Source organism: Lissotriton helveticus, chromosome 5_2, assembly GCF_964261635.1.
Source record: "Lissotriton helveticus chromosome 5_2, aLisHel1.1, whole genome shotgun sequence".
Taxonomy (NCBI): domain Eukaryota; kingdom Metazoa; phylum Chordata; class Amphibia; order Caudata; family Salamandridae; genus Lissotriton; species Lissotriton helveticus.
In genome coordinates, this window is record NC_136066.1 from 15,444,021 (window position 1) to 15,470,920 (window position 26,900).

The 26,900-nt window shown below is 49.6% G+C and overlaps 1 protein-coding gene across 1 annotated transcript in view; it reads right to left on the reverse strand.

The window, feature by feature from the left end:
* COL27A1 (collagen type XXVII alpha 1 chain) overlaps window positions 1-26,900 on the reverse strand; it is a 1,232,768-nt gene that overhangs the window by 161,075 nt on the left and 1,044,793 nt on the right. Inside the window, exon 41 of the mRNA XM_078646681.1 lies at window positions 22,767-22,820. Within this exon, the coding sequence (XP_078502807.1) occupies window positions 22,767-22,820 (54 nt within the window). The remainder of the gene's footprint in view (window positions 1-22,766; window positions 22,821-26,900) is intronic.

Here is a 26,900-nt window from a genome sequence, read left to right on the forward strand (position 1 = left end):
ATGAGAGGGGGCAACAGAGACAGGAGGAACTCAAGAGTGAGGGGGACACCATCTGTGGAAGGTTGAGGGGTGCAGGGGGGTCACGGCTGAGATCACACAGCTTCGATGCAGAGACGCCTCTCAACATCCACACGGTCTTCTGTCCGGTCCTGTCCACTTTCAGGGCTTCAGTGTGGGCCCCCTGCCCCCCCCCCCCCCCCCCCAGCCGTGCACGCCTCTTTCTCAGGATTCCCTGTTTTTGGGCAGTTTGCATTAAATGTGGAGTCTGCACAGAACTAACCGTGGGCCATGAACTCCGCTAGCGGATGCTGCGGAGATTCCTTAACTACGCATTACATTGAAAACACAGAATTCAAGCATTAATTCCACATAGCAGAGTCAGCTCCTGCACCCACAACCCTTTGATAAAACAACTTTACCTTTACAGACTAAAAAGCATGCAACCAATTCACAGCTCTTTCACTCCGCGACGGTCGCAGAAGGTCTGAACGAAACACGTGGACGTGGCGTCAGGATCTCTGCCCGATGTTCACCAGGTTTGACACAAGTACACACAACATTGTGTGCCAAATACACAGTAGTCAGGGGCGTAGCTTCGGATGGGGAGGGGGCTCAAATAAAAACATTCTCGGCTGCTAATTTGGCCTCGGAGCCCAGTCGGGTTTGCTATCTCTGTGTGGGTTTGTCTCCCCAGGAGTCAAAAATGAAAGAGAAAACCGTGACCTTTGATGCAAAACAGAGAGAAAGGGAGAGAGGGAGAAGAGAGAGAGGGAGAGGGGGGGGAGAGAGGGAGAGAGAGAGAGGGAGAGGGGGGGGGGAGAGAGGGAGAGAGAGAGAGGGAGAGGGGGGGGGGAGAGAGGGAGAGAGAGAGGGCGAGAGGAGGGAGAGGGAGAGAGGGAGAGAGAGAGGGAGAGGGGGGGGGAGAGAGGGAGAGAGAGAGAGGGAGAGGGGGGGGGGAGAGGGAGAGAGAGAGAGGGAGAGGGGGGGGGGAGAGAGGGAGAGAGAGAGAGGGAGAGGGGGGGGGAGAGAGGAGAGAGAGAGGGCGAGAGGAGGGAGAGGGAGAGAGAGAGAGCGAGGAGAGAAGAAAGAGGAGAGAGCGCGAGATCGAGACCCACCCGGTGGCTGAATTGTGAACTGTGATGCCTGACAACCTGGAATGAATACGGGGTTCCCTCTGATCCAAATTATGTGGTCCTAGGTAAACATTTTATTTCACAGTGCCTCCTTGTTCTTATAACTTGTAGGCGCTCTTTTAAGACCTTGAGTTCAGGATGTGCTGTAGAAGTTCCTCGTATACTTGACCATAATGTTGCTCCAGGGACAAGAATTGAGACCCCTGCTGACTGCTCTTAGTTCACTACTGGCGTTGTCGTTGGGGGGCGAGCCTTGAATGTTTCTAAAAACTATCCCCTTTAATGAATGTCTGTCTTTGCAGTGATACAACCTGATGTACTAAGGCGAAATGCTTCCGCATGTCAAAGACGGAAAATGCTACTTACCAGTATGCATCTGTTCTTGGCATGTAGAGCTGCAGAGTTACACACTGTGCATAGATCGCCACCTAGTGTTGGGCCCAGATGTTTGCAGTTGCTTTTGTCCTGAAAAGTCTTTGGACGTCACGAGATAGGTGACTCCTCCTTTGGATGATACTGCGCATGGGCATCGGCTCCATCCTCAGATTGTTTTTAGCCATTAGGGAAATGGAGCAAGAAAAGGAAGGATGTCCGTGTAAATTGTATCCAATTAAGATAATACTGGAACAGACAAGGGTAGCCGGGGAGGCGGGTGGGCGTGTGCAACTCTGCAGCTCTACATGCCAAGAACAGATGCATACTGGTAAGTAGCATTTTTCGTTCGAGGCATATGAGCTGCAGATTACACACTGTGCATAGATTGTATAGCAGTACCCACTCTTAGCGGCGACCACCAGTATCTGTTGCAGTTGTTTGAAACAGTGTTTTGAGAACAGCCTGGCCCACAGTAGCTTGTTGTTTGGTTTGCACATCTACACAGTAGTGTTTTGTGAATGTGTGCGGTGCAGACCATGTGGCTGCTCTGCAGATGTCGTCTAGGGGAATGTTCCCTAAAAATGCCATTGAAGCCCCTATCTTTCTTGTTAAGTGGGCTTTAGGAGGAACAGATAGCGTACGTTTAGCTTTGTGGTAGCAAATCTGTATGCATTTGACAATCCACCTAGCTAGTCCAGATTTTGATATGGGGTTGCCTTTGTGTGGTGGTGAGAAAGACACTAAAATGTTGTTTTACGAAAGGGTTGTGTTCTCTCAATGTAGTAAAGCAATGCTCTTTTGACATCTAGGGTATGAAGAACTCTTTCTGCGACTGTTTGTGGCTGCGAGAAGAATACGGGCAGCTCTACAGATTGATTGATATGGAAGGGAGAAATGACTTTTAGCAGGAATTTAGGATTGTGCGGAGAACAACATTATTATGATGCATTTCCGGAAAGGATTCTTGAATGGTTAGTGCTTGTAGCTCATTAACTATTCTTAGAGAAGTGATAGCTACTAGGAAAGCAACTTTCCAAGTTAAGAATTGCAGTTCACATTTATGTAAAGGTTCAAAGGGAGGACCCATTAACCGTGTGAGAACAATGTTTACATTCCACACACGTGAAGGGGGTACTCTACGAGGAATTATTCTTTTGAGTCTCTCCATAAAAAGCCTTTATGGCAGGTACTTTGAAAAAGTGATAGATGCTGTCTATTTTGTAGGTATGCTGCAATGGCAGCAAGATGTAGTCTAATAGATGTGTACGCTAAGTTACATCTTTGGAGGCGTAGTAAGTATCCTATGATGTGCTGAACAGACACATCTAAAGGATTGATGTCGTTGTTATGGCAGTATATTACAAAAAGTTTCCATTTCGCTGCATAGCAGGCTCTAGTGGTTGGGCGTCTAGCTTCTTTAATGACGTTCATACAGTCAGGAGGAAGGTTAAGATAACCGAACTCTAGGACCTCAGGAGCCAGATCGCAAGGTTGAGCTGAGCTGGGTCTGGGTGTCTGATCTCTCCATGGTTCTGGGTTAAACAGACCCTCCAGGATTTCGCGAGTTCGCGGTTTACCGCGAAATCGGCACTTTTGTAAAAATGCCACGAGTTTTTAAAAAAGGGCCCGCGAAATCTACACTTTTGTAAAAATCGCAGCATTTTTACAAAAGTCTTTACCACGTATTTACACTTCCTTTAATACACTGGCGAGACCTAAAAATCCAAGAAAGGGTGGGATCTACAATACTGACTTTGTGCACAGTGCAAGCACTTGTATGTTAGTCAGGACATTCAATATTCGAATTAGAAACATTTGCAAGGGATTATATATTTATATATCCCCGCTTAATATTAATGTGCCGTTGCGAGGCAAAGTTTCTAAATGCTCTGAATCTTTGCATGTGGGTTTTTGTAAAATATGAGACTACCGTGGCTGGAGTGATTTTTGTTTGTTTACAAGTTTTGTTTGTGCGCTGCTGCATTTGTTACTTACATAAATTAGCAGCAGAACAATATTAAAATCTTTAAAGTATGCCCCTCCACGGGTATCCCTTCACTTATACATACACATTCTTTTTAGGCCTTCTCAATAAAATATTACTTGTGCAAATAAATGTTTTGTGCTGCCACCCAAAGCAGGGTTTGTCTACCTTATATTGTCATCAGAAAAGGGAGGGGGATTGGCTGTCTTCTCTGTGAAAGCAACAAGAAATGAGAAATGGTTGTAAAATAAGGCAAGCCACAAGGTTTACTTCTCCTGCCGTTTTTAGCAGTATAACGTGCAGTGACGCTGTCTTAAGTTGTGCAAAACCTACTTGGAGGGCAGTCTCTTCACGCTTCTTGCAGTCCCTCCCATCCTGAATATTACTGGGTAGGACCACAGGAGCTGCTTTTAAGTTGCTCCGTCGGCTCCATGCGATAGGTGTGTCCTGATTGGCGTATAAGTCATTCAGTAAAGGGCGCTGTAGACATCCCGAGACTGAGACCATGGTTGCCTACTAAATCTATAGAAAGAAGCCAAAAACGGTATCCTAGATTAATCGTGTCGTGCAAATAGAATTCCTGATAACATTTATATTTTCGGGCAGCAGTTCCATCCATGTAAAATGGCCTTTATAATGTTGGTTAATATCCATATGGATGTGCTGGGGTCGTCTTTTGGTGAACCTGGGAGACTCTCTTTGGGTCTCTGTGCTCCACTGGTTTTTAAGATGTTTCCCTTCATGGCTCTGTATGTAGACCACAGTCCCTTCTGATTCATATGTCTACAGCTTGGATGAGGCAACTTTTGTGTTCATGACTGGGTTGTGAATGGGCCGAAGGTGGCCATATTTACATTCTTGCCATATGGGCTTGCTCAATGAGAGAGGCTACTGTCCTCATGGTTTATGTGGACTCGTATTGCTAAGCAGCATCGTGTTCACAGCAATGGTCGACTGCTGAGATAATTATGTTGTACAGACCTAGAAATGGCTTAGAAAGGTTGTGGATAATGTTTTGGTTTAGCGTCTTATGGAAAATGTTGGGAGCGTTGTCATGTGGCACTCCAAATAGCCGAGCTGCCTTTAGGACTGATTTGTTATTATCCCTCCTAGTTCCAAAGTGAAGGTCCCAGACGTAATGGTAGCAAAAATGCCGCTAAATTTCCATATTTGTGCCGCTAAATTTGCTAACCCATGCCGCTATATCCTGGGGGGTCTGGTTAAACGGCGTGGAGACAGGTATAGCTTTTGGTGGGGTACCACAGAAAGGTGCAGCAGCGTGGTGTACCACGGTTGTCTGGCCCAAGTTGGAGCAACTAGAATGAGTGTGAGGGAATGTTGCTGCAGTTTGCGCACCACTAATGGAAGAAGTGGGAGAGGTGGAAAAGCGTACGCAAATTTGCCTGACCAGTTCATCCATATCGCATTGCCTTTGGACAGCGGGTGTGGCTATCTGGCGGCGAAGCTTGGGCATTTGGCGTTTTCATGGGTGGCGAAGAGGTCTATCTGAGGTTGTCTCTACATCTGAAAGAACGGTTGAAGAACTTGTGGTTGAAGTTCCTACTCGTGAATCTGTTGCGTTTGACAGCTTAACAGATCGGCTATGGTGTTTTCTACCCCTGGATCATGTTGGGCTAAGAAGATGTTTAGAGGTATAGCCCATCTCCATATCTGCTGCTCTAACTGAGAGAGTTGCAGAGAGTGTGTCCCTCCTTGTTTGTTTATATAGTACATGGCTGTCATGTTGTCTGTGCGGACTAAGACAGTTTTATCCAATATGTGCTTTTGGAATGCTTTTAGGGCTAGAAAAATGGCTAGTAACTCCAGGTGGTTGATGTGGAGTAACTTCTGTTGCGGTGTCCATCTGCCCTGCATGGCGTGCTGCAGGAGGTGGGCTCCCCAGCCGGAGAGCGATGCGTCTGCTGTCATGACTCTTTGAGGAACTGGCTCTAGGAACGGTCGGCCCTTGGAAAGGTTTTTGGTGTTCCACCATTGCAGAGAGCGGTGAGTTCGACCGTCTACCAACACTAGGTCTGGTAATTGACCTTGAGCCTGGTTCCATTTTCGTGCTAGGCACTCTTGAAGAGGACGCATCTGTAGTCTTGGATGAGGCACTATGAATATGCAAGAGGCCATCATCCCTATGAGTTGCATGAACACTCGAGCTGGAAGAGAGTGTTGCGGTTGGAATTTTGTTAGGAGAGCTTGCATGTTTGTTATCCTGGCAGGAGAGGGATACGCTAGTGCTGTTGAGGTGTTTATTGTGGCGCCGAGGTATTGTTGTACATGGGACAGTTGCAGGTGGGACTTGGTTTGGTTTACAGTGAACCCCAAGTCGTGGAGTGATTGGATGGTGGTGTGAGTGTGTTGTACACACTGACTGTATGAGCTGGCTTTTATGAGCCAGTCGTCGAGATATGGGAAGACGTGAATGTGCTATCTTCTTAAGTGTGCTGCTACTACTGCTAGGCACTTTGTAAACACTCTTTGTGCTGTTGTGACTCCGAATGGAAGTACTTTGAATTGATAGTGTTGACCGTCCAGTACAAATCTGAGATACTTTCTGTGAGCCTTGTGAATGGGAATGTGGAAATAGGTGTCCTTGAGATCTATAGTGGCAAGGAAGTTGTTTTGTAAAAGGAGAGGAAGGACCTGTTGGAGTGTGACCATGTGGAAGTGGTCTGATTGTATGTACAGGTTCAGTGGTCTGAGGTCTGGAATAGACCTTAGAGAGCCGTCCATTTTTGGGATAAGAAAGTACAGGGAGTAAACTCCCTTGTTTTGTTGATGCAGTGGAACAGGTTCTATTGCGCTTCTTTGTAGGAGGGATATTACCTCCTGTCTGAGCAGTATTAAATGTTCTTGTGACATTGGACGCTGTTTGGGTGGTATGCTTGTGGGGGGGGGGGAGGTAGATGTTAGTTCGAGACAGTAACCTGCTTGAACTATTTGTCGTACCCACCTGTCTGATGTGATGTCGTTCAAGCCAGGAAGGAATTGTTGCAGTCTTCCCCTCACTGGAGTGGAATGGTGGGGGGGGGAGTGGAGGGAAGTCATTGGGCAGGGGTGGAGGCAGAGCGGGAGTTGTTAGTTTTGCCTCTGCCTTTGTTGTTGTTGCCCATGTAACCCCCTCTTTAGTAGCCCCTATTGTAAGTGGATTGTGTAGGGGCTTTGTAAGAAGTGGAGGGACTATCTGTGGAGTAGCCTTTGGTGTTACTTCTGTATGGTGAGCGACGAAAGGAGTGTCTGGGAGTTTGCAACTGCAAGGCTCCCATAGATTTTGCTGTGTCTCTATCTTTTTTCATTTTTTCAAGGGATACGTCCACATTAGGTCCAAATAAATGTTGCTCATCAAAGGGTTGATTGAGGATGGCACTCTGCACTTCAGGTTTGAAACCTGAAATGCGTAGCCAGGCATGCCTACGCAAGAGGACACTGGTGCTTATCGCCCTTGACGCAGTGTCTGCTACAGCTAGGGCACAACGAATAGAGGTATTGGTAATAGTTTTACCTTCTTGTATAAGTTCATTGGCCCGATTTTTGTACTTGTCGGGAAGGTGCTGCATTATGGATTCTAACTCATAATTTTTTTTGTTTGAATATATTTTATTGATGTATATGAACAATCCGTTGATACATGGATATACATTGCCAATATAAAACAATCAGTATCCTTTCACATACAATTGCATAAGAGAAATTGCAGCACAGTAAGATAATCCAAAGACATTGCCCACCAAGATAGTCTCTACATATATCAAGTCTCGTAACAGTGAGGCTAGAGCATTATAGTTGGGTAACAGAGCTGCATTGTACGTAATAGCTCTCTGAATGCAGGGCAATGTATTTATGAGATAACGTGGGGTGAATCCCTGCAGGAGGTGGCATGTGTTTGTGACTCTTTTACGTGTTCACCTTATGCCTGGCTGACAGTGTGGGGTAGTGTAAGATGTGTCGTGTGATCAGGATTGTCGAATAGTGGATGCGTCCAGTCCTCCGGGTCAACATATTCAGTAATTCAACAAATATGGCAGTCGGATCCGCCACATTAACTTCCAAACTGGTCCCAATGTAGGACAAAGGGCCAAACAGGGCAAAAAGAAAAAAAAAACGTGAAAAAGGCAGGGTCTCGGGTGCCACTAAGTGACCTTCGAGTGAGACGGGGAAAAAAGCTAAAAAGAAAAGGAGAAAAAGAAAAGGGGAACGCAGGGAGGATAGGACGTGTCGTTGGGAGAATGGTGTCTTGTGATATGTCAGTATATGGTCGTGCAGGCGAGTGCCCGGATCCGTGGTCAGTGTAGCAGGAGTGTATTGTAAGTGGTGCCTAATGGAACAGGGGAGGTCGGGCCATCACCAACCAGGAGGTGCCTTAGTGTCGGCCTCCAAGACCCGCTGGTGTCAGGGGGACAGCACGGCCCATTCCTGTGGTATCGTCATATCGCCTAGGTGTGTGTCTTCTTCAAATACGCCATCGCCTAAGTGAGCCCCCTAGCCGAGCTTTCCTGTCGGAAGGAGCTCAAGGTATCGTCCCAGAGTTGTGCTATTGGAAACTTCCTCAAACCCGCCGATGGATTCTAACTCATCATAAGGTGCCCTGTCATATCTTGCTAGAAGTGCCTGAGTATTGGCAATGCGCCATATGTTTGCGGCCTGTGACGCTGTTCTTTTGCCTGATGCATCAAGAAGCTTAGACTCTTTATCTGGTGGGGGAGCCTCACCTGATGTTTGGGGATTGGCTCTCCTGTGTGCATTGGAGACTACAAGAGAGTCTAGTGGCACAGGCCCTTTAATGTAGGCTGGATCTGAGGGGGCAGCCTTATATGTTTTCTCGATTCAGGGGTTGATTATTCGAGCCCTAACTGGGTCTTTGAAGACTTCTGTTGCATGCTTGATGACCCTTTTAAGCGTGGGTGCAGTTGTGGTGGACCTGTGTGTGGTGTCAAAGGTGTCCATATGGAAATCTTCCTCTACTGGATCAGTATGCATGTCAACCCCATGGTATTGGGCAGCCCTATGGACCAGCTGGTTAAAACCCATAGTGTCCTCTGGTGGGGAAGGCCTAGAGGGATATATGGCATCCTGTGGCATATTAGGGACGTCTGGGGTGCCATAATCATCCCAAGGGTCAGGTGAGCCATGAGGAGTAGGAGTATCTAGTGGGTCATTATGTGCACTACCCCCTGTGTCATCAGAGATGTTATCCCCGTCATCATCCTGGTCTCATGGGGTAGGAGATGGTGTAGGGGAGTGATGTGGTGGGGGGGGGGTGGCGAAGGAGTAAGAGGTGGAGGAGGAGAAGGTATCCTTAGAGGAGAGGTTGCAATGTCCTTCTTCTTAGGATGGGGCGCTGGTGCAGGCATGTCTAATGGTCGTTTTTTAGAACTAAGAGTCGACCAGTTTTGGGGTATTTTACAAAGAGTTTTTTGTGCAGGATCTGGATGAAAAAGTTCCTCTGTGGGAGGTAGAACCTTAGGTGCCGAAGTCTTTGTTTCCGTAGGCTTTTTCGGCACTGAACCGGTAGCATCTTTTGGCTTGGAAACATGTTCTTTTGCAGTGTCTTTAGCTGGTGGAACGTGTGGTTTTTTTTTCGGTTCCAGAGCTTTTTTCGGTTCCGAGGCATGGGAGTCGGGTGCTTTCGGTGGCAAATTTTTGCTCGAGTGTTGTTTCGGCGTCGAGGAGCCAGTGCCAGTCTTCGGCACCGAGTGCTTGGATGTGGAAGCAGCTGGCGTGGAGGAAGAAGATGGCTTCTTTTTCGGTGCAGGTAGGGGGTAGGCTGACTTGAGCCTGAGGTGCCTAAAGGCTTATTAGGCTTCTTTGCCGAGCTCGAAGGCGGGGCATGAGAAGCAGTCTCTCGGTGTGTACCCGGGCCCGAACACGAGGGTGTGATTGAAGCCTTTTTGGAGGGTGTCGAGGAAGGGTCGGGGTCGACGTGTGTACTTACGACCTGCTGTGCCAGAGTGATGTCCTTGACGTCTGAGTCATCGGCCTCGGAGTTGCTGTCGACGCCATGTTCCTGCTCTTGTTCTGGCACGTCGACGCCTTCTTGGAAGATGTTGTCTGGGATCGAAGATGACGAGCGAGCCATTGTTCTTCGAGCTCGTCGGTCCCGGATCGTCTTCTTGGAGCGGAAGGAGGCACAAGCGCAACAGTCTCTGGCCTCGTGCTCCTGTGGGAGGCAAAGGTTGCTCACCTCATGGAGATCATTGTAGGGAAACTTCGACCCACATCGAGGACACTTCCTAAATGGCGTCCTTTCCATGAGCCAGAAGATGAAGCCTAGGTAGGCCCGAAGGCCTTGGTCGACGACCGGAATCGAAGACTTCAAAGTCGTGAAGGGTAGCGTCGATTGGAAACGCGTTCGAAACAATACCGTAGAAAACGGTGAGGATTGCACGTCGAATGAGAACTGGAGCGCAGGAAACACATCCGAGCCCGATGGCGGAAAAAAACAATCTAAGGATGGAGCCGATGCCCAGGCGCACTATTGTCCAAAGGAGGAGTCACCTATCTTGTGACTTCCAAAGACTTTTCAGGACAAAAACAACTGCAAACATCCGGGCCCAACATTAGGTGGCGATCTATGCACAGTGTGTAATCTGCAGCTCATATGCCTCGAACATACACTTTTGGGAATTCTGAAGACATTGTGTCATATTTTTACCTTAAGTGTGGTGCACCATATTAATGCCAAAAGTGTTCATGGCTCGGCTCCTGTATGGACTCTTAGAGCCGAGCCCGGCGCATAGTTCGGCTCTGGCAGAGCCCACTATGTTAACTTACCTGCGCTTCCTTCTCCATTTCCGACTCTGGCTTAGTACATGGGGCTGTCAATCACTTCATAAAATTGCCTGTAAAAGGTGAGGGCTAGAAACACGGAGCCGCGCCCACAGGCACCGATTTGACAACTTGACCGTCAAGGTTTCTTGTAGCAGAGATGGAGAAGGGTGTGCGCTATGAACATACATCCACAATAAGTGGTCCCAGGGCAGTGACTTCAGGCCACTGTGCATGACTAGTCGTGAGTTCCCAGGTAGAACTACGAGGTCCAGGTGGGATGAGCATGGGATATCGGCAGCGATGGAGTGTAGCACCCCTCAAATGCATTCTTCATTTAGTAGTTAGGTCGGGGGGCTGAGTCGTGTCTGCTGTGTCTGTGTCAGTTTTTTTGTCATTCTCATTTCATGGGCAGCTTTTTGCTTGCTCCCTTGTTGGCTCAGGATCTTTAATATGTATTTATGTATATAGTGACCGGTTTACCAAAAAGCGATTCAATCTGCACCCACAGAAGCACTACTCGAATGGGTGTTAAAGTACTTCTTTTGGGTTCACAAATATTGGCAGTAGTAGGCTTGGAAAGCTGAGCCGGTCTCACGTTTCCAGGCTCACTCCTGGCACTCACACACCCAAAGGTGACGCTACGAATGCTTGTGTGTACACATATCTGTTTCACCACCGAGCTCTGCGTCATCGGCACTACCTGCGCGTCGCAGATACTGCGCCTACTTGCATATAAACCCAACAGAGAGATTGACGAAAACAACTGTGCCATGTTCTTCTTTGGTAAAATGTATGGATTCTTTTGTTGAAACATGTTTGATTTTCATGCGATATTGAGTGAATGAAGGATTAATTAGGATTAATACCTCGGAATCGCGAGAAGAGGTATTTCCGTGAATGAGTCCCACAGGACATCTGTTGCACAGTACGAATGTCAGATATATTTATCCGTATAAGCAATCACAGACATAACGACTTACATATCACTTACTATTTTTACAGTGCTATGCATATTTTATTTATTTATTTAGTTGAGTTTTATATAGCTCTGGCTAAACCTGGAGGTATCAGAGTGCTTTACATAAGGATCAGCGAGTTACAAAGTTCAAAACAGTGTTGCACAATAACATTAGTTACAATAACATAGTAGAAAATATAGACACGTGCAAAGGGGTATGTAAGGTAGGGGGAAAGGAAAAAGGGGCGGAAAAGGATTGGACCAGGTAGAACAGGCAGGGAGGTTTTTTCCTATTGTCTTTTGGTCTCCTTGGTGCGCCAAGGAGACCAAAAGACAATAGGAAAAAATCAAAAAGGGGGATCAATAGAAATAATGTCAGGTGACTGATAAGGAAAGGAGGGCGACCAAACGTTTGGGTGGGGGGGGGTCAGGACAGGATAAAGGAATTGTCGGGCGAGAAACGGTGTAGTCTATCAGCCAGTGAGGCGGACAAATCCTCCAAGATGGATGACCTGGGAAACATGCACCGTTTGCAAAGTCACAAAATGGCGGGGCAACGCAAGAGATCCAAATCGCAAAATAACAAGGGCACTGGAATTAGGGAGCAGAGTATAGGGGGGGCAGTCACATGAGCAAGGAGGGAAAGGGATTTAAGGATCGCCGAAACACAAACGGGTCAGTCAATAATCTTTATTCGGTTTCCATACTTTTCTGGGCAACCATAAAAGCACATGATAAAAACATTGCATTATATAAAACAGTAAAAAGCGGAATCAATTCTAAGTGCAAATATTTAAACAGTACATTAGAGTTAGAATTTCATACAATTTTAAAATTTACAAAAGTGCTAGTGCGTCTCGAATTAATCATAGTTCTTACGGTATTTAATACAAGCCTTTAAAAAACAAGCAATTGATTTGGCACAGAGTTCAGTGTCTAGGCATTGTAAAGCAAGGAAAGCCGGACAACAAGATCGCAGGCCCATAAGTTTCAGCAAGGGTACAATCCACCTCCTTCGTGGGAACACGTAATAGCTGCAGAAAAATACTATGTGCAGTGTAGACTCTTCTGAAATTTCATTGCACGGACACAATGGAAGATTACTAGACCAATCGTTCCGGTTTCGGGAATGTTATCAAACGATAATAAACGTTAAAGCGGAATTGGGTCAGTAGGTATTTCTCGTAACCATTAAGATTGTACTGCAAGTATGGTTGAACCCAAAAGATGTCTGAATGGCTAGTATCTGGCTATTCGAAGTTTTACTAATTTCCTGGGTTAATCGTAGCTCTCGAAGGTGGGATAAACATAGGGTTTTTAGGTTTTTCCTTGATATTCCTACGATGGTTGTTGGATGAGAAAAATAGGATACTAAATTCAGATCTTTCAGGAAATTATGAACATAAACCAACCAAGGGATATTTTTCCATTGGTCCAACCCAAGGCAATCGGTAATCAAACTACGGGTCAATTTGCAGTATTCTATTTGCAAAACACGATGCCATAAAAGAATTGGCTGAATACCGATAATATCGGTATTAGTCCAGACCTAATTCGATATGGCAACCAAAGGTCGGTGAGCTCTTAGGAACAGCCAGAAGGTACCTTATAAAGCCATTCTCTACCTTTTGAAGGGAGTCTACTGGAACGGGGCCCCAAACACCAGCACCGTATGTTGCTACGGCGAGGCTTTCGCCTGATGTATTTTAATTATTTCTTGGGGTGGTCGCTTCCCCAGCTTTTGGGCAAAGGCCACCAAAGCGGTGGTGGCTCTAAGGAATAACAGCTTCCTAGCCAAGATTGATTGTTGCCAGCACGGCTTTTTGTCAATTAGAATGCCCAGATAGGGATAGGAGCTGGTACATTCCAATTTGGTGTTATCAATAAAGACACCTCTTGACTGTTTTACACTTTTACCTAGATGCATTACATAGGTTTTTTTGATCTTGACCATAAGATCTAAAGTGGCCATGAAGTGGCCGTACTTATCGAGGAGAGACGGTAGTTGGAGTGGTGTTCTGGCCATGATCACCGCGTCATCCGTGTAAAGTAACGCCGGAATTGGACGGTGATCATTACAGGCAAGTCCTGGCTCCCTTCCAACATTGCAAGCTCCAAACCATTGGTGTAGAGATTGAATAGAAAGGGAGCCAGAACGCAGCCTTGTCTAACTCCCTTTACCACGGGAAATGGATCAGTAAGGTCCCCTCCTTGGCCAAATCTAACTCTGGCCGAGGCCTCTGAGTATAGTTCATGCATAAAGTGAACCAACGGGGGTCTACACCCATTTTCAGAAGTATTGTCCACAGCTTGGAATGGGAAACACAATCAAATGCTGCGGACAAATCTACATATACCAAATGGAGATGGCCGCTCTTTGCTCCAACATATTTTCCCATTACTAGGGATAGGTTTAATGCTTGTTCTACGCTCAGGGTTTTTGGGGCAGCAGAGTCGTCGAGGATTGCACAGGCTCTGGGCCGTGAGGGGAGCAGTGCCATCAGGCTACACCCCGAATGTCTTCGGAAGTCCACCTGGGTGCCAGGGCCAGCGGTCTTAGACCGAGGTAAGCAGAAACGCAGTCCAGGAAGGCGCCCCCTAGGCTTAGACAGCAAAGGAAAGCCCGGGGGCGTCACTGCGTAGGGCCGAGATTCTCCCCGCAACTGCACCCCCGTACCTGGCACATAAACATGCGGGTCCCGGTCGTCCCGCAGGAGGCGAAGCAGGAGGGCAGGCCATGGGGGAAGCGGCAGAAGTCGAACCCAGAATGCATCGGGTGGGGAGACTTCATCTCAGTTCGTTACCAGCCAGCCAGAGAAACGCCCGTAGGCATCAGAAGCGCAGAGAGTGGATTCCGACGATGGCCGGCCATCACCGAAGCGGCGGTAGGCAGGCGGAGGAAAGGCGACAGCAGCGGAGAAAACGCAGAGCAACTATGCCAGATGCCCGGCTGGGTAGGTGACGGCCAGGGCTGTGCGCCGGAGCCGTAGATACAGCTCCACCGGACATCGGCCATGCCGCTCCACCGGACATCGGCCATGCAGCTCTACCGGACATCGGCCATGCAGCTCCACCGGACATCGGCCATGCAGCTCCACCGGACATCGGCCATGCAGCTCCACCGGACATCGGCCATGCAGCTCCACCGAACATCGGCCATGCCGCTCCACCGCACATCGGCCATGCAGCTCCACCGGACCTCGGCCATGCAGCTCCACTGGACATCGGCCATGCTGCTCCACCGCACATCGGCCATGCCGCTCCACCGGACATCGGCCATGCAGCTCCACTGAACATCGGCCATGCAGCTCCACCGGACATCGGCCATGCAGCTCCACCGAACATCGGCCATGCCGCTCCACCGGACATCGGCCATGCAGCTCCACCGCACATCGGCCATGCAGCTCCACCGGACATCGGCCATGCCGCTCCACCGGACATCGGCCATGCAGCTCCACCGCACATCGGCCATGCAGCTCCACCGGACATCGGCCATGCCGCTCCACCGCACATCGGCCATGCAGCTCCACCGGACCTCGGCCATGCAGCTCCACCGCACATCGGCCATGCCGCTCCACCGCACATCGGCCATGCCGCTCCACCGGACATCGGCCATGCCGCTCCACCGGACATCGGCCATGCAGCTCCACCGCACATCGGCCATGCCGCTCCACCGGACATCGGCCATGCCGCTCCACCGGACATCGGCCATGCAGCTCCACCGCACATCGGCCATGCCGCTCCACCGGACATCGGCCATGCAGCTCCACCGGACATCGGCCATGCCGCTCCACCGGACATCGGCCATGCCGCTCGGGCTCCGCCGCTCAGGGAAATGCCTCAGATCCAATTCGAAGAGCTCGAATCTAGAAGAAGAGGCTGGAGAGATGATGGCAGCAGTCAGAGCACAGCCCTGGTGAGTAAAGAGGGTCCAGGGGGTGAAGATCTGGGGATTTAAGCCCAAAAAGGTAATCCTTGGCTGCGAGCTCCCAGCCGGAGCTCTTCACCTGTCCCCGATCTTTGTACCAGCGTAGGGTGTCAAGAGTATTTTACATCAAATTTACCCATTTTATGAAGACAATAAATCATACAAGTGTGTTAACCATAGGAAAAGTTTCATAAGTCATTGAGGGTGAGTCACTCCTTACGGGCAGACCTTGTATGTTAGGAGTGCCTGGTTGGGAGAAACGCAAAGTCGGGATTTAAAGGGTAGCACAGTGATTGGGTTTATTTGTACTAATAAGGATTTATTACTATCCAATGGAACTAGTTTTAGCAACCTTACTATAAGGACAGATTGAGGAACAACATCCAATAAAGTTCTAAACCCAGGAGTTGCAGTTTGCGCACAGCTCCTTGACGCTGGCTCAGAGCTTGCTGGGCTTTGTTATCAGTATTTCAACGTAGAAACTGCAAGTAACCAAAGAATCACTGAGTCGAAAGCTGTAACCCATCTAACAAAAATCCAAACCTGTGATCTGAAGGTCACACAATGTGCTTTGCAGCAGGTTCTTTAACCCTCCATGCTACTTTATGAGTCAGAACTGTGACTAGGCAAAACAGATAACTCTTCAGGAAGTGCAGTAACTAACAGAGCTATATTACCATTATTAATATCACTTGAAAAGTGCTGGGCACACACAGATCTCTGCAGCAGGTGCCTTAACCCCGCAAGGTATTTTAAAAAGCAGCCTCCGTGTGACCGATTAAGTAAGCCTGAGTAGAATTACTGCCACTTTTGTCCTTGCAGCCAATTTCCTTGCTGCAGAGTTAAAAAAAATGTAAGGGGCACATTTATCAAGAAATCACGCAGCGCAGCACGCCCCTTGCTGCGTTGCACGATAGAGAAAGGGTCGGAATGAGCCTATTTAACATTATAAGGCACATTTCTCTCTTTCCAATTAGGGGTGGGCTGTAAACTCCACTCCGCTGGCGGAGTTCGCAGAGCTTTGCCCACTCTGCGCTCAGCCTGGAGCGCGGTATTCTGAAAAAACTCCAAGAACCGCTGCGGGTGGAGCTTTTCTGACATGCGGCTTGCCAGCGTTAAGTTGGCGTGCGCGAGAGAGAAAACTTGAGCGTTAGGACGAGTGTAGTAAAGAGGGAACGATATGAGTTGATAGATTGCTTCAATTTATTGAGTAGAAGTCATAACGATGCCGCCAGCTTGCCAACACGGGATGCGACTCGCTATCTCAACATTCGATAGCAGGCGCCGAGCTGTCAGAACGGTCTGTACCAAAGTACAGGGGAGGTAGGGGGGAACGGGGAAAAGGCGAGGGGAGCATTCTAAGTTACAACACATCATCCTCCCTAGGGGAAAAGGAAGGAAGGGATGGGGAGGGTTAGGAGCCGGAAGGACAAAGAGTAGAGGCAGGAAAAAAACATCCCAACCATAATCCTGGCCCATGGTCTTTCACAGAAGACCCTCTGTAACTCTAACCCACATTAGGTTCACATTGCAGATCACGATCTCATCATGTATTGTTTGTGCCAGTGAGGGGAGACCCTTAGTCTATCACTCTTCCTGTCCTGTCTAACACCTCTGTTGATGTCTCCACCCTCCATCCTTCTAGTGGTTGACCTAGCTTCTTCCCCCCCTTCTGGCACTACCCGGTCATGGCTCCATCATTTTCCATCCTCCATGACCACAGTGTTCCTCTTCGGCATTCTGATGGTACTGGGGGCATAAAACTTGTCACCCCCTTTCCTTAGTCTCTCCGGTTTCCTGATGTAGACAATTTGTCCTCGCTGGAATTCTCTCTCCTTGACTCCCCACTTCTTGTCGTACCATTCTTTGTATTTCCATTGATTGTTTTCGATCCTCCTCTTGATCTCTTCTGGATCAGTCTCTTCTATTTGCTTTCTTCCCATCCAATTGGGGGTCAGCTTCGTTCCTGCTTTCCTCCCTCTCAGTAACTCGAATGGGGTGCGTCCAGTAGTGGACTTTGGCGTAGTATGATATGCCCATAGCATGTCTCTTATTGCTTCCTCAATGTTCTCCCCAGCCTGGTTGGCCAATTGCATGCACTCTTTCAACATGCGGTTTACTCTTTCCACCTTGCCGTTGGCCTTGGGGCAATACAGTGGCGTGCGGACATGAGCTATGGAGCAGTCTTTCAGAAATTCCTTCATCTCTTCTGAGACCAGTTGTACCCCATTGTCCGTAACCAGCGTTAACGGGATGCCTTCTCTCGAGAACACCTCTTTCAGAAACTCAATGATTGACTTTGTGTTCACATTGTGGACGATCTTGCAGGTTATCCAGCTTGAATAGTAGTCCACCAGAACCAGTAAGTACCAATCCTGGGGCCCCTTGCCATGGATGGGCCCTGCTATATCGAAACCTAACTTGTCCCATGGAACATTGGGAACTTCCACCGGTGACAATGGTGCTCGTTTAGTGACTTTAGACTTGTCACTCAGGCTGCATGCGTAGCAGTCCCGCACTTTGTCCTCCATCTCACTGTCCATTGCTGGAAACCAGTAGTCCATACGTAGTCTAGCTTTGCTCAAACTACGGCCCAGGTGTCCTTCGTGCGCTAGTTCCACAATCTGACTCCTTAAAGCTTCCGGGGGGACCAGCTTTCCGGACTTGAGTATAAAGTTCCCTTCCACTGATAGATCTTCCCGCACATTCCAGTACGGTTGGATCTCAGTCTCCACATCCTTGCATTTCTTTGGCCATCCAGTAATAATGAGTTTCTTCACTTTCTTCAGTACTCCATCCTGTTCCATCTGGGTTACCCATTCATTCTTTTCCACCGCAGCCAGGCTCACCTCCAGGATTGTGTCACCATTCAACTCTTCGACCTCCTCTCCACCTGCTGGTGCTCTGGATAGGAAATCTGCAACTCTATTTTGTTGCCCTGGAATGTAGGTAACACTGAAATTGTAGGCTTGTAGGCCCACAGCCCATTTAGCTATGCGGGGCGTCATGCTCTCCATGTCCTTCTTAGTAAAAAGTGAGACCAAAGGTTTATGGTCAGTCTGTACTTCGAAGGGAATTCCCCAGATGAAGAACTTGTAGTGTCGGATGGCCCAGTAGACTGCTAGTGCCTCCTTTTCAATGGTTGAATAGTTTGTTTCCGATGAAGTGAGGGTTCTTGATGCAAAAGCCACAACCTTGACTTTGTTCCCCTCTCTTTGCGCCAATGTGGCCCTGAATCCTCTGTTGCTGGCATCAGTCGAGATGATGGTGGTTCCATTCGGGTCGAATTTACCTATAAACGGGGCTTCAATGATCGCCTTCTTTATGCTCTTCATGGACATCTCTTGTTCTTTCCCCCATGCAAAGACACTGTCTTTCTTGATCAATTCTCTAAGGGGCTGCGACACCATGGCAAAGTCCTTGATGAATTTAGCCATGTACTCCGCAAGGCCTAAGAACGATAGTATGTCCTCTTTGTTATTTGGTGTGGGAGCATCTCTCACTGCTCTGACCAAGTCGCACTTTGGCTTGATGCCTTCCTCCGATAAGGTGTGTCCAAGGTAGTCCACCGAGCTTACCCCAAGCTTGCACTTGCTTGGTTTGGTGGTGAACCCGACCTCTTTCAACCTCTCTAACACCTTCCTTGCCATCTCATTGTGTTCTCCATCATTTCCGCCATAGATCAGAATGTCATCTTGAAAACATATAGTGTTCTTGCAGTCTTTCAACACATGTTGCATGACTCATTGGAAGGCCGCGGCCGCCGACGCCAAACCGAATGGCATTCGCTGAAACTTGAATTTGCCAAATGGGGTGGTGAATGCCGTTAGGATTTGCGAATCAGGATGCAGCTTAATTTGGTAGTATGCAGAGTACAGGTCCAATACACTAAAATACTTGGCCCCCCGGATTGTGCTTAACATCTCACTGATTCGGGGAAGAGGAAAGCTGTCTACCAGGATATTGGCATTTAGATCTCTCAGGTCCACACAGAGTCTTATACTGTTCCCTCCATCCTTTGCTGTGATAACAATCGGGGCCAACCATGCTGAACTCTCAATTTCCGTAATAACTCCCTGACTAACCAACCTGTGGAGTTCCTGCTGGAGAGGTTCTCTCATTCGCAATGGTATGGATCTAGTCTTGTGTACCACGGGTACTGCCCCTTCCTTAAGAATAATCCTGTGCATATAGTTCTTAAATACACCCAACTTTTCGCTAAATACCTCCTTAAACTCTTCGGTGAGGTCCCCCGCTATGCCTGCCGGGTTGATGAGTAACACCGGCTCCTTGTTGTTCGGGTCTAACTTCATTCCCAACTCCCTCTGATGCTTCCATCCCAATAGAGTCGAGCTGCTAGTGGATACATACACTTTCCCCACTGTGTGCCTGTCTTTAAATGAAATTCTCATTGTCACCATGCCCTCTAATGAGATTCTTCCTTTGTTATACCCCTTCGGGCTGATATCAGCTTGCATCATTTTAACAGGATGATTAGCAAATTTTTCCTCAAACACACTTTTGTCTACCAACGTGTAGGGTGAACATGAATCAGCATACATACTGAACTTTACCCCATCAAGTAAAACATCACATTTAGGATAGATATCATCATTATTTTCATCTTCCTCCCCCACTTGGAAAATATAAGATTTCTCTCCTGCCTCTTCCTGGGGAGACTCCTCTATGGCATGTACTGCTTTGCTGGGTGTCTTACACACCTTGGAGTAGTGCCCCCACCTGTTACACTTCCTGCATTGTACATTTCTCGCCGGGCACTTCCAATTGTTGGCCAAGTGATTGGAACTACCACATTTAAAACACACCATGGTGCTTGTCTTACTGCGAACCATCTCCTTACTCTTGTCCCCTACTTTGCAAATGGTTTCTCCCTCAGTGTGGGTCTTGTTCTCCGCCCTCTCTTTGTTTGTCCCCTCCTGTGGTTTCATTTTCCTCATACACCGCACGGTGTGTTCCAGGCCCTTTGCTATATTGATAGCTTCCTCTAAGTTTGGGTTCCTGGTGAGCAATTCCTCTTGTGTCTTTATATCGTTGGTGCATCTCACGAGTTGATCTCTAATCAACGAGTCTGTGAGCTGCCCAAATTCACAGGTGGCTGATAAGCCTCTCAACACTGCTATGTAAGCGCTCACCCTCTCCTCTCTCTTCTGCACCCTCTTAAAAAACTTATGTCTTTCCAGCACCACATTAGTTTTTTCCTTGAAGTGAGACTCCAACTCCTTTAACGTGCACTCCTAGACATTAATTCCCTCTACTCCTTCCTCTTGATCATCCTCCACCAACCTCCCTGTAATATCTTCATATATTTTCCTCCCATGTGTGCCTAAATTGTGAAGTAGTATGTGTTGCTTCCGTATGTTTGAATAATTACTTCCTCCTATGGCAATGAGATAAGATTTAAAAATGCCTTCCCACCTCTTCCAGGGAATAACCGGTTCTCCTAATTCATTCAGGAAAGGAGGAGGCTGACTCATGCCTGCTCCAGCCATTGCCATGAACTGCCCTTAAATTCCCAATTCACTAATGAAGGGATAAGAAAGTGGAGAGATAATATCTGGAATCTGATAAAGAGTACACCAAGTAACTTTCACCTATAAACAAGCCTGTAAAACTACAATTTTCCCACAACAAGTGCACCGCTTCCTAAACCTGGATGTTACTTCTGCTAACCCCAATGTTGGTTCAATAGTCCCTTTTCTTTTACCACAGATCTCAGTCAGAGGAACCAATCGGAATACAGCCCCCCTCCCCGTGTTGGCGGGTACTTCCTGTGGAGAGATCTCTGAGGAGAAAGTTCCTGTCAGGGCGGAGCTGCTGGTGGAGAGATTGTCTCTTGAATCGCTGCGGAGGTAAAGTCGTTCCGCTCTTATTTACTGTTGCTTTATTAAAGTTCCGCCTAAATTCCTTCAGCGCTCGTTTAGTGACTAAATTTCTGTGACCGATTGGATTGGAGGAGGAACGTCGGGGAAAACACTGTGCCCACGGCAGGGAACCTGTTACAGTTCGCGCTGGCCTCGCTTAACTGTCTCTCAAGAATGGCGAGTCTCCTGAGCGAGCAGGGACTGGGGACCTGAGTGCCGTGAGGTGACGATGGCACAGCGCATAAATTGAAAGTCAATCCGTTCAGCTCCGCCGGCCAGCCCCTCGCCTCGCTGCTCTCCTAGCGCAACTGTGCGCCGCCTCAGTCCGTTATGTCCTTTTCCACGCCGCTGCACACAAAAGCGATCAAACGCCACCTGTGCCCGACCTGACACACGGGTACACCTCCTTCCCCTCTCCCTTCCGTACCTTCACACAGCTTCCTCTCCTTGACTCACACTCTCCTGGGTCATCATGTTTTCGGTCACCTTGTAATATTCCTTCACTACCTTCCGTCGCACCACAACAGTTGTTTCACCTTGAGCTCGCATCCGCTGTTTGTCGTGGGCTCTCTCTCCGTAAATTCTTCCGTCGACAAGCAATAAACTCCTTCCAGGGGATGGCATCCACTGTCCCTGGCACAGTCTCTTCACCTCGTCGCCATAAAATGTAGTAAAGAGGGAACGATATGAGTTGATAGATTGCTTCAATTTATTGAGTAGAAGTCATAACGATGCCGCCAGCTTGCCAACACGGGATGCGACTCGCTATCTCAACATTCGATAGCAGGCGCCGAGCTGTCAGAACGGTCTGTACCAAAGTACAGGGGAGGTAGGGGGGAACGGGGAAAAGGCGAGGGGAGCATTCTAAGTTACAACAACGAGTCAAGGCACGATTGCTCAACGCGGGCGGTTGCAGCAGGTCGCTAACACTCGCACTGAGAATGCTGCTGCTCTAGTAGAAAATCTACTCAAGCGGCAGAAAGAAGCAGCGCCCTCTGTTGCGATGCGTTGTGCCATTCGTGCTGATTTTGCGGCACAGAACGAGCTCCCGGCGCTAAATATTACCCACAGCAGTGCAACATGCCAAAATTCCACCGCTCGCAAAATTCAGTGGAATTCCGCAGAGGTTTTATGTAACTCCAAGGAATAAAACACAGCGAGTTCCACCCACCCCTGCTTTCCATGCACTGGCACCAAGTGTGCTGCGTAGCGCCAACGCAGGCACCCTGGCACCATGGAACGCCTCCCTGGGGCACAGTAATGTGACGCAGCGAGTTCCACCCACCCCTGCTTTCCATGCGCGGGCACACAATGTGCTGCGTAGCGCCAACGCAGGCACCCTGGCACCATGGAACGCCTCCCTGGGGCAGAGTAATGTAACGCAGCGAGTTGCGCTGTGTCGCGTTACTCTAGATTTAGCCACACCATGCAAGGCAGTCGGTGCTTCGCCTTGCGCCTCATTGCGCGGCGCGAGGACCATGCAAGGCAGTCGGTGCTTCGCTTTGCGCCTCATTGCGCGGCGCGAGGGCGATGCAACTCTTTGGTAAATATGTCCCGTAATGTATAAGATGACGGTCAGACTCTGTTTTTTTATGATTCTATTCCCTTTCCGCAGCCACACACAGACCCAGTTTATGGGTTCCTAGAATGATGTTGTTTCCGATTCTAGCGCTGCTAACTGCACAGGAGATGGAACATGAGGTAATAAAAATAAAAATAAAAAATGTACCTTTTCTCCTTTTGGTCCTGGTGGTCCAATTGGACCCTGAGGCCCCACGTGTCCCTGAGGAAAAACATAATATGTGTTATGCGTGTTAATAGACATACAACACACACAAACACACACACACCAACACACGGCACACACACACCAACACACTGCACCCACAAACACACACCAACACACGGTACCCACACACACACACCAACACACGGCACCTGCACACACAGACCAACACACGGCACCCACACGCACACACCAACACACGGCACCCACACACGCAGACCAACACACGGCATCCGCACAGACAGACCAACACACGGCACCCACACACACACCAGCACACGGCACCCACACACACACCAACACACGGCACCCACACACACACCAACACACGGCACCCACACACACACACCAACACACGGCACCCACACACACACACCAACACACACACACCAACACACACAGACCAACACACGGCACCCACACACACACACCAACACACGGCACCCACACACACACACCAACACACGGCACCCACACACACACACACCAACACACGGCACCCACACGCACACACCAACACATGGCACCCACACACACAGACCAACACACGCCACCCACACACACACGGCACCCACACACACACACCAACACACGGCACCCACACACACACACCAACACACACACACACCAACACACACAGACCAACACACGGCACCCACACACACAGACCAACACACACACACCAACACACACACACCAACACACACACACCAACACACGGCACCCACACACACACACCAACACACACACACCAACACACGGCACCCACACACACACACCAACACATGGCACCCACACACACAGACCAACACACGGCACCCACACACACACGGCACCCACACACACACACCAACACACGGCACCCACACACACACACCAACACACACACACACCAACACACACAGACCAACACACGGCACCCACACACACACGGCACCCACACACACACACCAACACACGGCACCCACACACACACACCAACACACACACACACCAACACACACAGACCAACACACGGCACCCACACACACAGACCAACACACGGCACCCACACACACACGGCACCCACACACACACACCAACACACGGCACCCACACACACACACCAACACACACACACACCAACACACACAGACCAACACACGGCACCCACACACACACGGCACCCACACACACACACCAACACATGGCACCCACACACACAGACCAACACACACACACCAACACACACACACCAACACACACACACCAACACACGGCACCCACACACACACACCAACACATGGCACCCGCACACACACACCAACACACACGCACAAACACACACACACCAACACACGGCACCTGCACACACAGATTTGTGAGAGAATCTTCAACCTATTGACCAGGGTGCACCTCTTCCATGGCGCGCGCCAGAATCATGCTCCTCGGCTTCTTGTGCGCAGAAGTCCTTCAGCCTCACTGTGCTCAGCACCGGCACTTTCATGAGCTCCAGTTAAGTACACATTCATTTAGGGGAGATTAAGTGATTTGCTCAGAATCACAGGATGTTGAGCCCCAGCTCCGTAGCAGACAGCTCTGGCCATTACGGCACATCCTATCCCCACTTTTATGGTTAGTAGTTGGTTCTGTTTTAGGCGACGCTAACAGGAAAAATGGGCTGGTGCAATCTGCCTCCTGACGAGAGCCCCGGCACTTTTTTTTTTTTTAACAAATTAACCACTGGCTCAGGGTATGGAGAGTATTTACCCCGCCCCATCTCCATAAGTCACTACAAGGGGGCCGAGATATTTAGCAAACGGCCCTCACTGGGATCTTACAGCTCAAAGGCCCAGATGAGATCTCCCTTCCCCCGAAGTCTGACTTCCCAAGAGACTTCAGAGATCTCTCTTTCCTGGTCTCTCGCTCCCCCAGGGGTCTCACAGGACCCCAGGGGTTTAATGCCCTCTCTCTCTCTCTCATTATGAGGTCTCAGCACTCAAGAGAACTCATGGGCGGGTTCAGTGACCTCTCCCTTCCTTCAGAGATTTCAGCATTCACAAGACCTCAGTCGGTTCAATCACCTAATTCGAGAGACCTCAATGGGTTAAAAGACCTCTCCCTCTACCAGAGGTCTAAGCACTCAAGAGACCTCAGAGGGCTGCATCACCTCTCCCTCCTCCAGGGGTCACTCAAGACACCTCAGTGGGTTAAATGGCCTCTTCCTCCTCCAGAGGTCTAAGCGCTCAAGTGACCTCAGCGGGTCGAATCACTTCTTCCTCTTCCAGGGGTCTCATCACTCAAGTGACCTCAGCGGGTCGAATCCCCTCTCCCTCTTCCAGGGGTCTCAGCATCCCATAGATCTCCACAGGTTCAAAGACCGCCCCCTCCCCCAGGGGTCCCTCAGGGGGTTCAAAGACGTTTCTCTCTCTCCTCCAGAACTCTCAGTACTCCAGAGACCTCATGGGGTTCAATGACCACCACCTCCTACAGAGGTCTCAGCACTTTAGAGACTTCAGCTGGTTCAATGACCTCCCTCCTCCAGGGGTCTCTTAAGTGCTGAGACCTATTGGGGTTAAATTACCTCTTCCTTCCTCCAGAGCTCTCAGCACTCTACTGACCTCAGGGGGTTCAATCACCTCTCTCTCCTGTAGGGGTCTCATCACTCAAGTTGTTCCATCGAGGTGGCTCTGCCGGGGTGTGTCAGGCTCTGTCGGGGTGTGTCAGGCTCTGTCGGGGTGTGTCAGGCTCTGTCAGGGTGTGTGAGGCTCTGTCGGACTGTGTCAGGCTCTGTCGGGGTGTGTCAGGCTCTGTCGGGGTGTGTGAGGCTCTGTCGGGGTGTATGAGGCTCTATCGGAGTGTGTCAGGCTCTATCGGGGTGTGTCAGGCTCTGTCTGGGTGTGTGAGGCTCTGTCGGGGTGTGTCAGGCTCTGTCAGGGTGTGTGAGGCTCTGTCGGGGTGTATGAGGCTCTATCGGAGTGTGTCAGGCTCTATCGGGGTGTGTCAGGCTCTGTCTGGGTGTGTCAGGCTCTATCGGGGTGTGTCAGGCTCTGTCTGGGTGTGTCAGGCTCTATCGGGGTGTGTCAGGCTCTGTCTGGGTGTGTGAGGCTCTGTCGGGGTGTATGAGGCTCTATCGGAGTGTGTCAGGCTCTATCGGGGTGTGTCAGGCTCTGTCTGGGTGTGTGAGGCTCTGTCGGGGTGTGTCAGGCTCTGACTGGGTGTGTGAGGCTCTGTCGGGGTGTGTGAGGCTCTGTCAGGGTGTGTGAGGCTCTGTCTGGGTGTGTGAGGCTCTGTCGGGGTGTGTCAGGCTCTATCGGGGTGTGTCAGGCTCTATCGGGGTGTGTGAGGCTCTGTCTGGGTGTGTGAGGCTCTGCCTGGGTGTGTGAGGCTCTGTCTGGGTGTGTCAGGCTCTGTCTGGGTGTGTGAGGCTCTGTCGGGGTGTGTCAGGCTCTGTCAGGGTGTGTGAGGCTCTGTCGGGGTGTGTCAGGCTCTATCGGGGTGTGTCAGGCTCTGTCTGGGTGTGTCAGGCTCTGTCTGGGTGTGTCAGGCTCTGTCTGGGTGTGTGAGGCTCTGTCGGGGTGTGTCAGGCTCTGTCAGGGTGTGTGAGGCTCTGTCGGGGTGTATGAGGCTCTATCGGAGTGTGTCAGGCTCTATCGGGGTGTGTCAGGCTCTGACTGGGTGTGTCAGGCTCTGTCGGGGTGTATGAGGCTCTGTCAGGGTGTGTGAGGCTCTGTCTGGGTGTGTGAGGCCCTGTCTGGGTGTGTGAGGCTCTGTCGGGGTGTATGAGGCTCTATCGGAGTGTGTGAGGCTCTATCGGGGTGTGTGAGGCTCTGTCTGGGTGTGTCAGGCTCTATCGGGGTGTGTGAGGCTCTGTCTGGGTGTGTGAGGCTCTGCCTGGGTGTGTGAGGCTCTGTCAGGGTGTGTCAGGCTCTGTCGGGCTATATGAGGCTCGGTATGGGGATCTCAGGCTCTGTAGAGGTGTCTAAGTGTCTGTTGGTGTGTGCCAGGCTTTGTAGGGATATGCGAGGTGTACCTGGGACTGTAAAACTCTGTTGGGGTGTGTCAGGCTCTGTTGAGGTGTGTCAGGCTCTGTTGAGG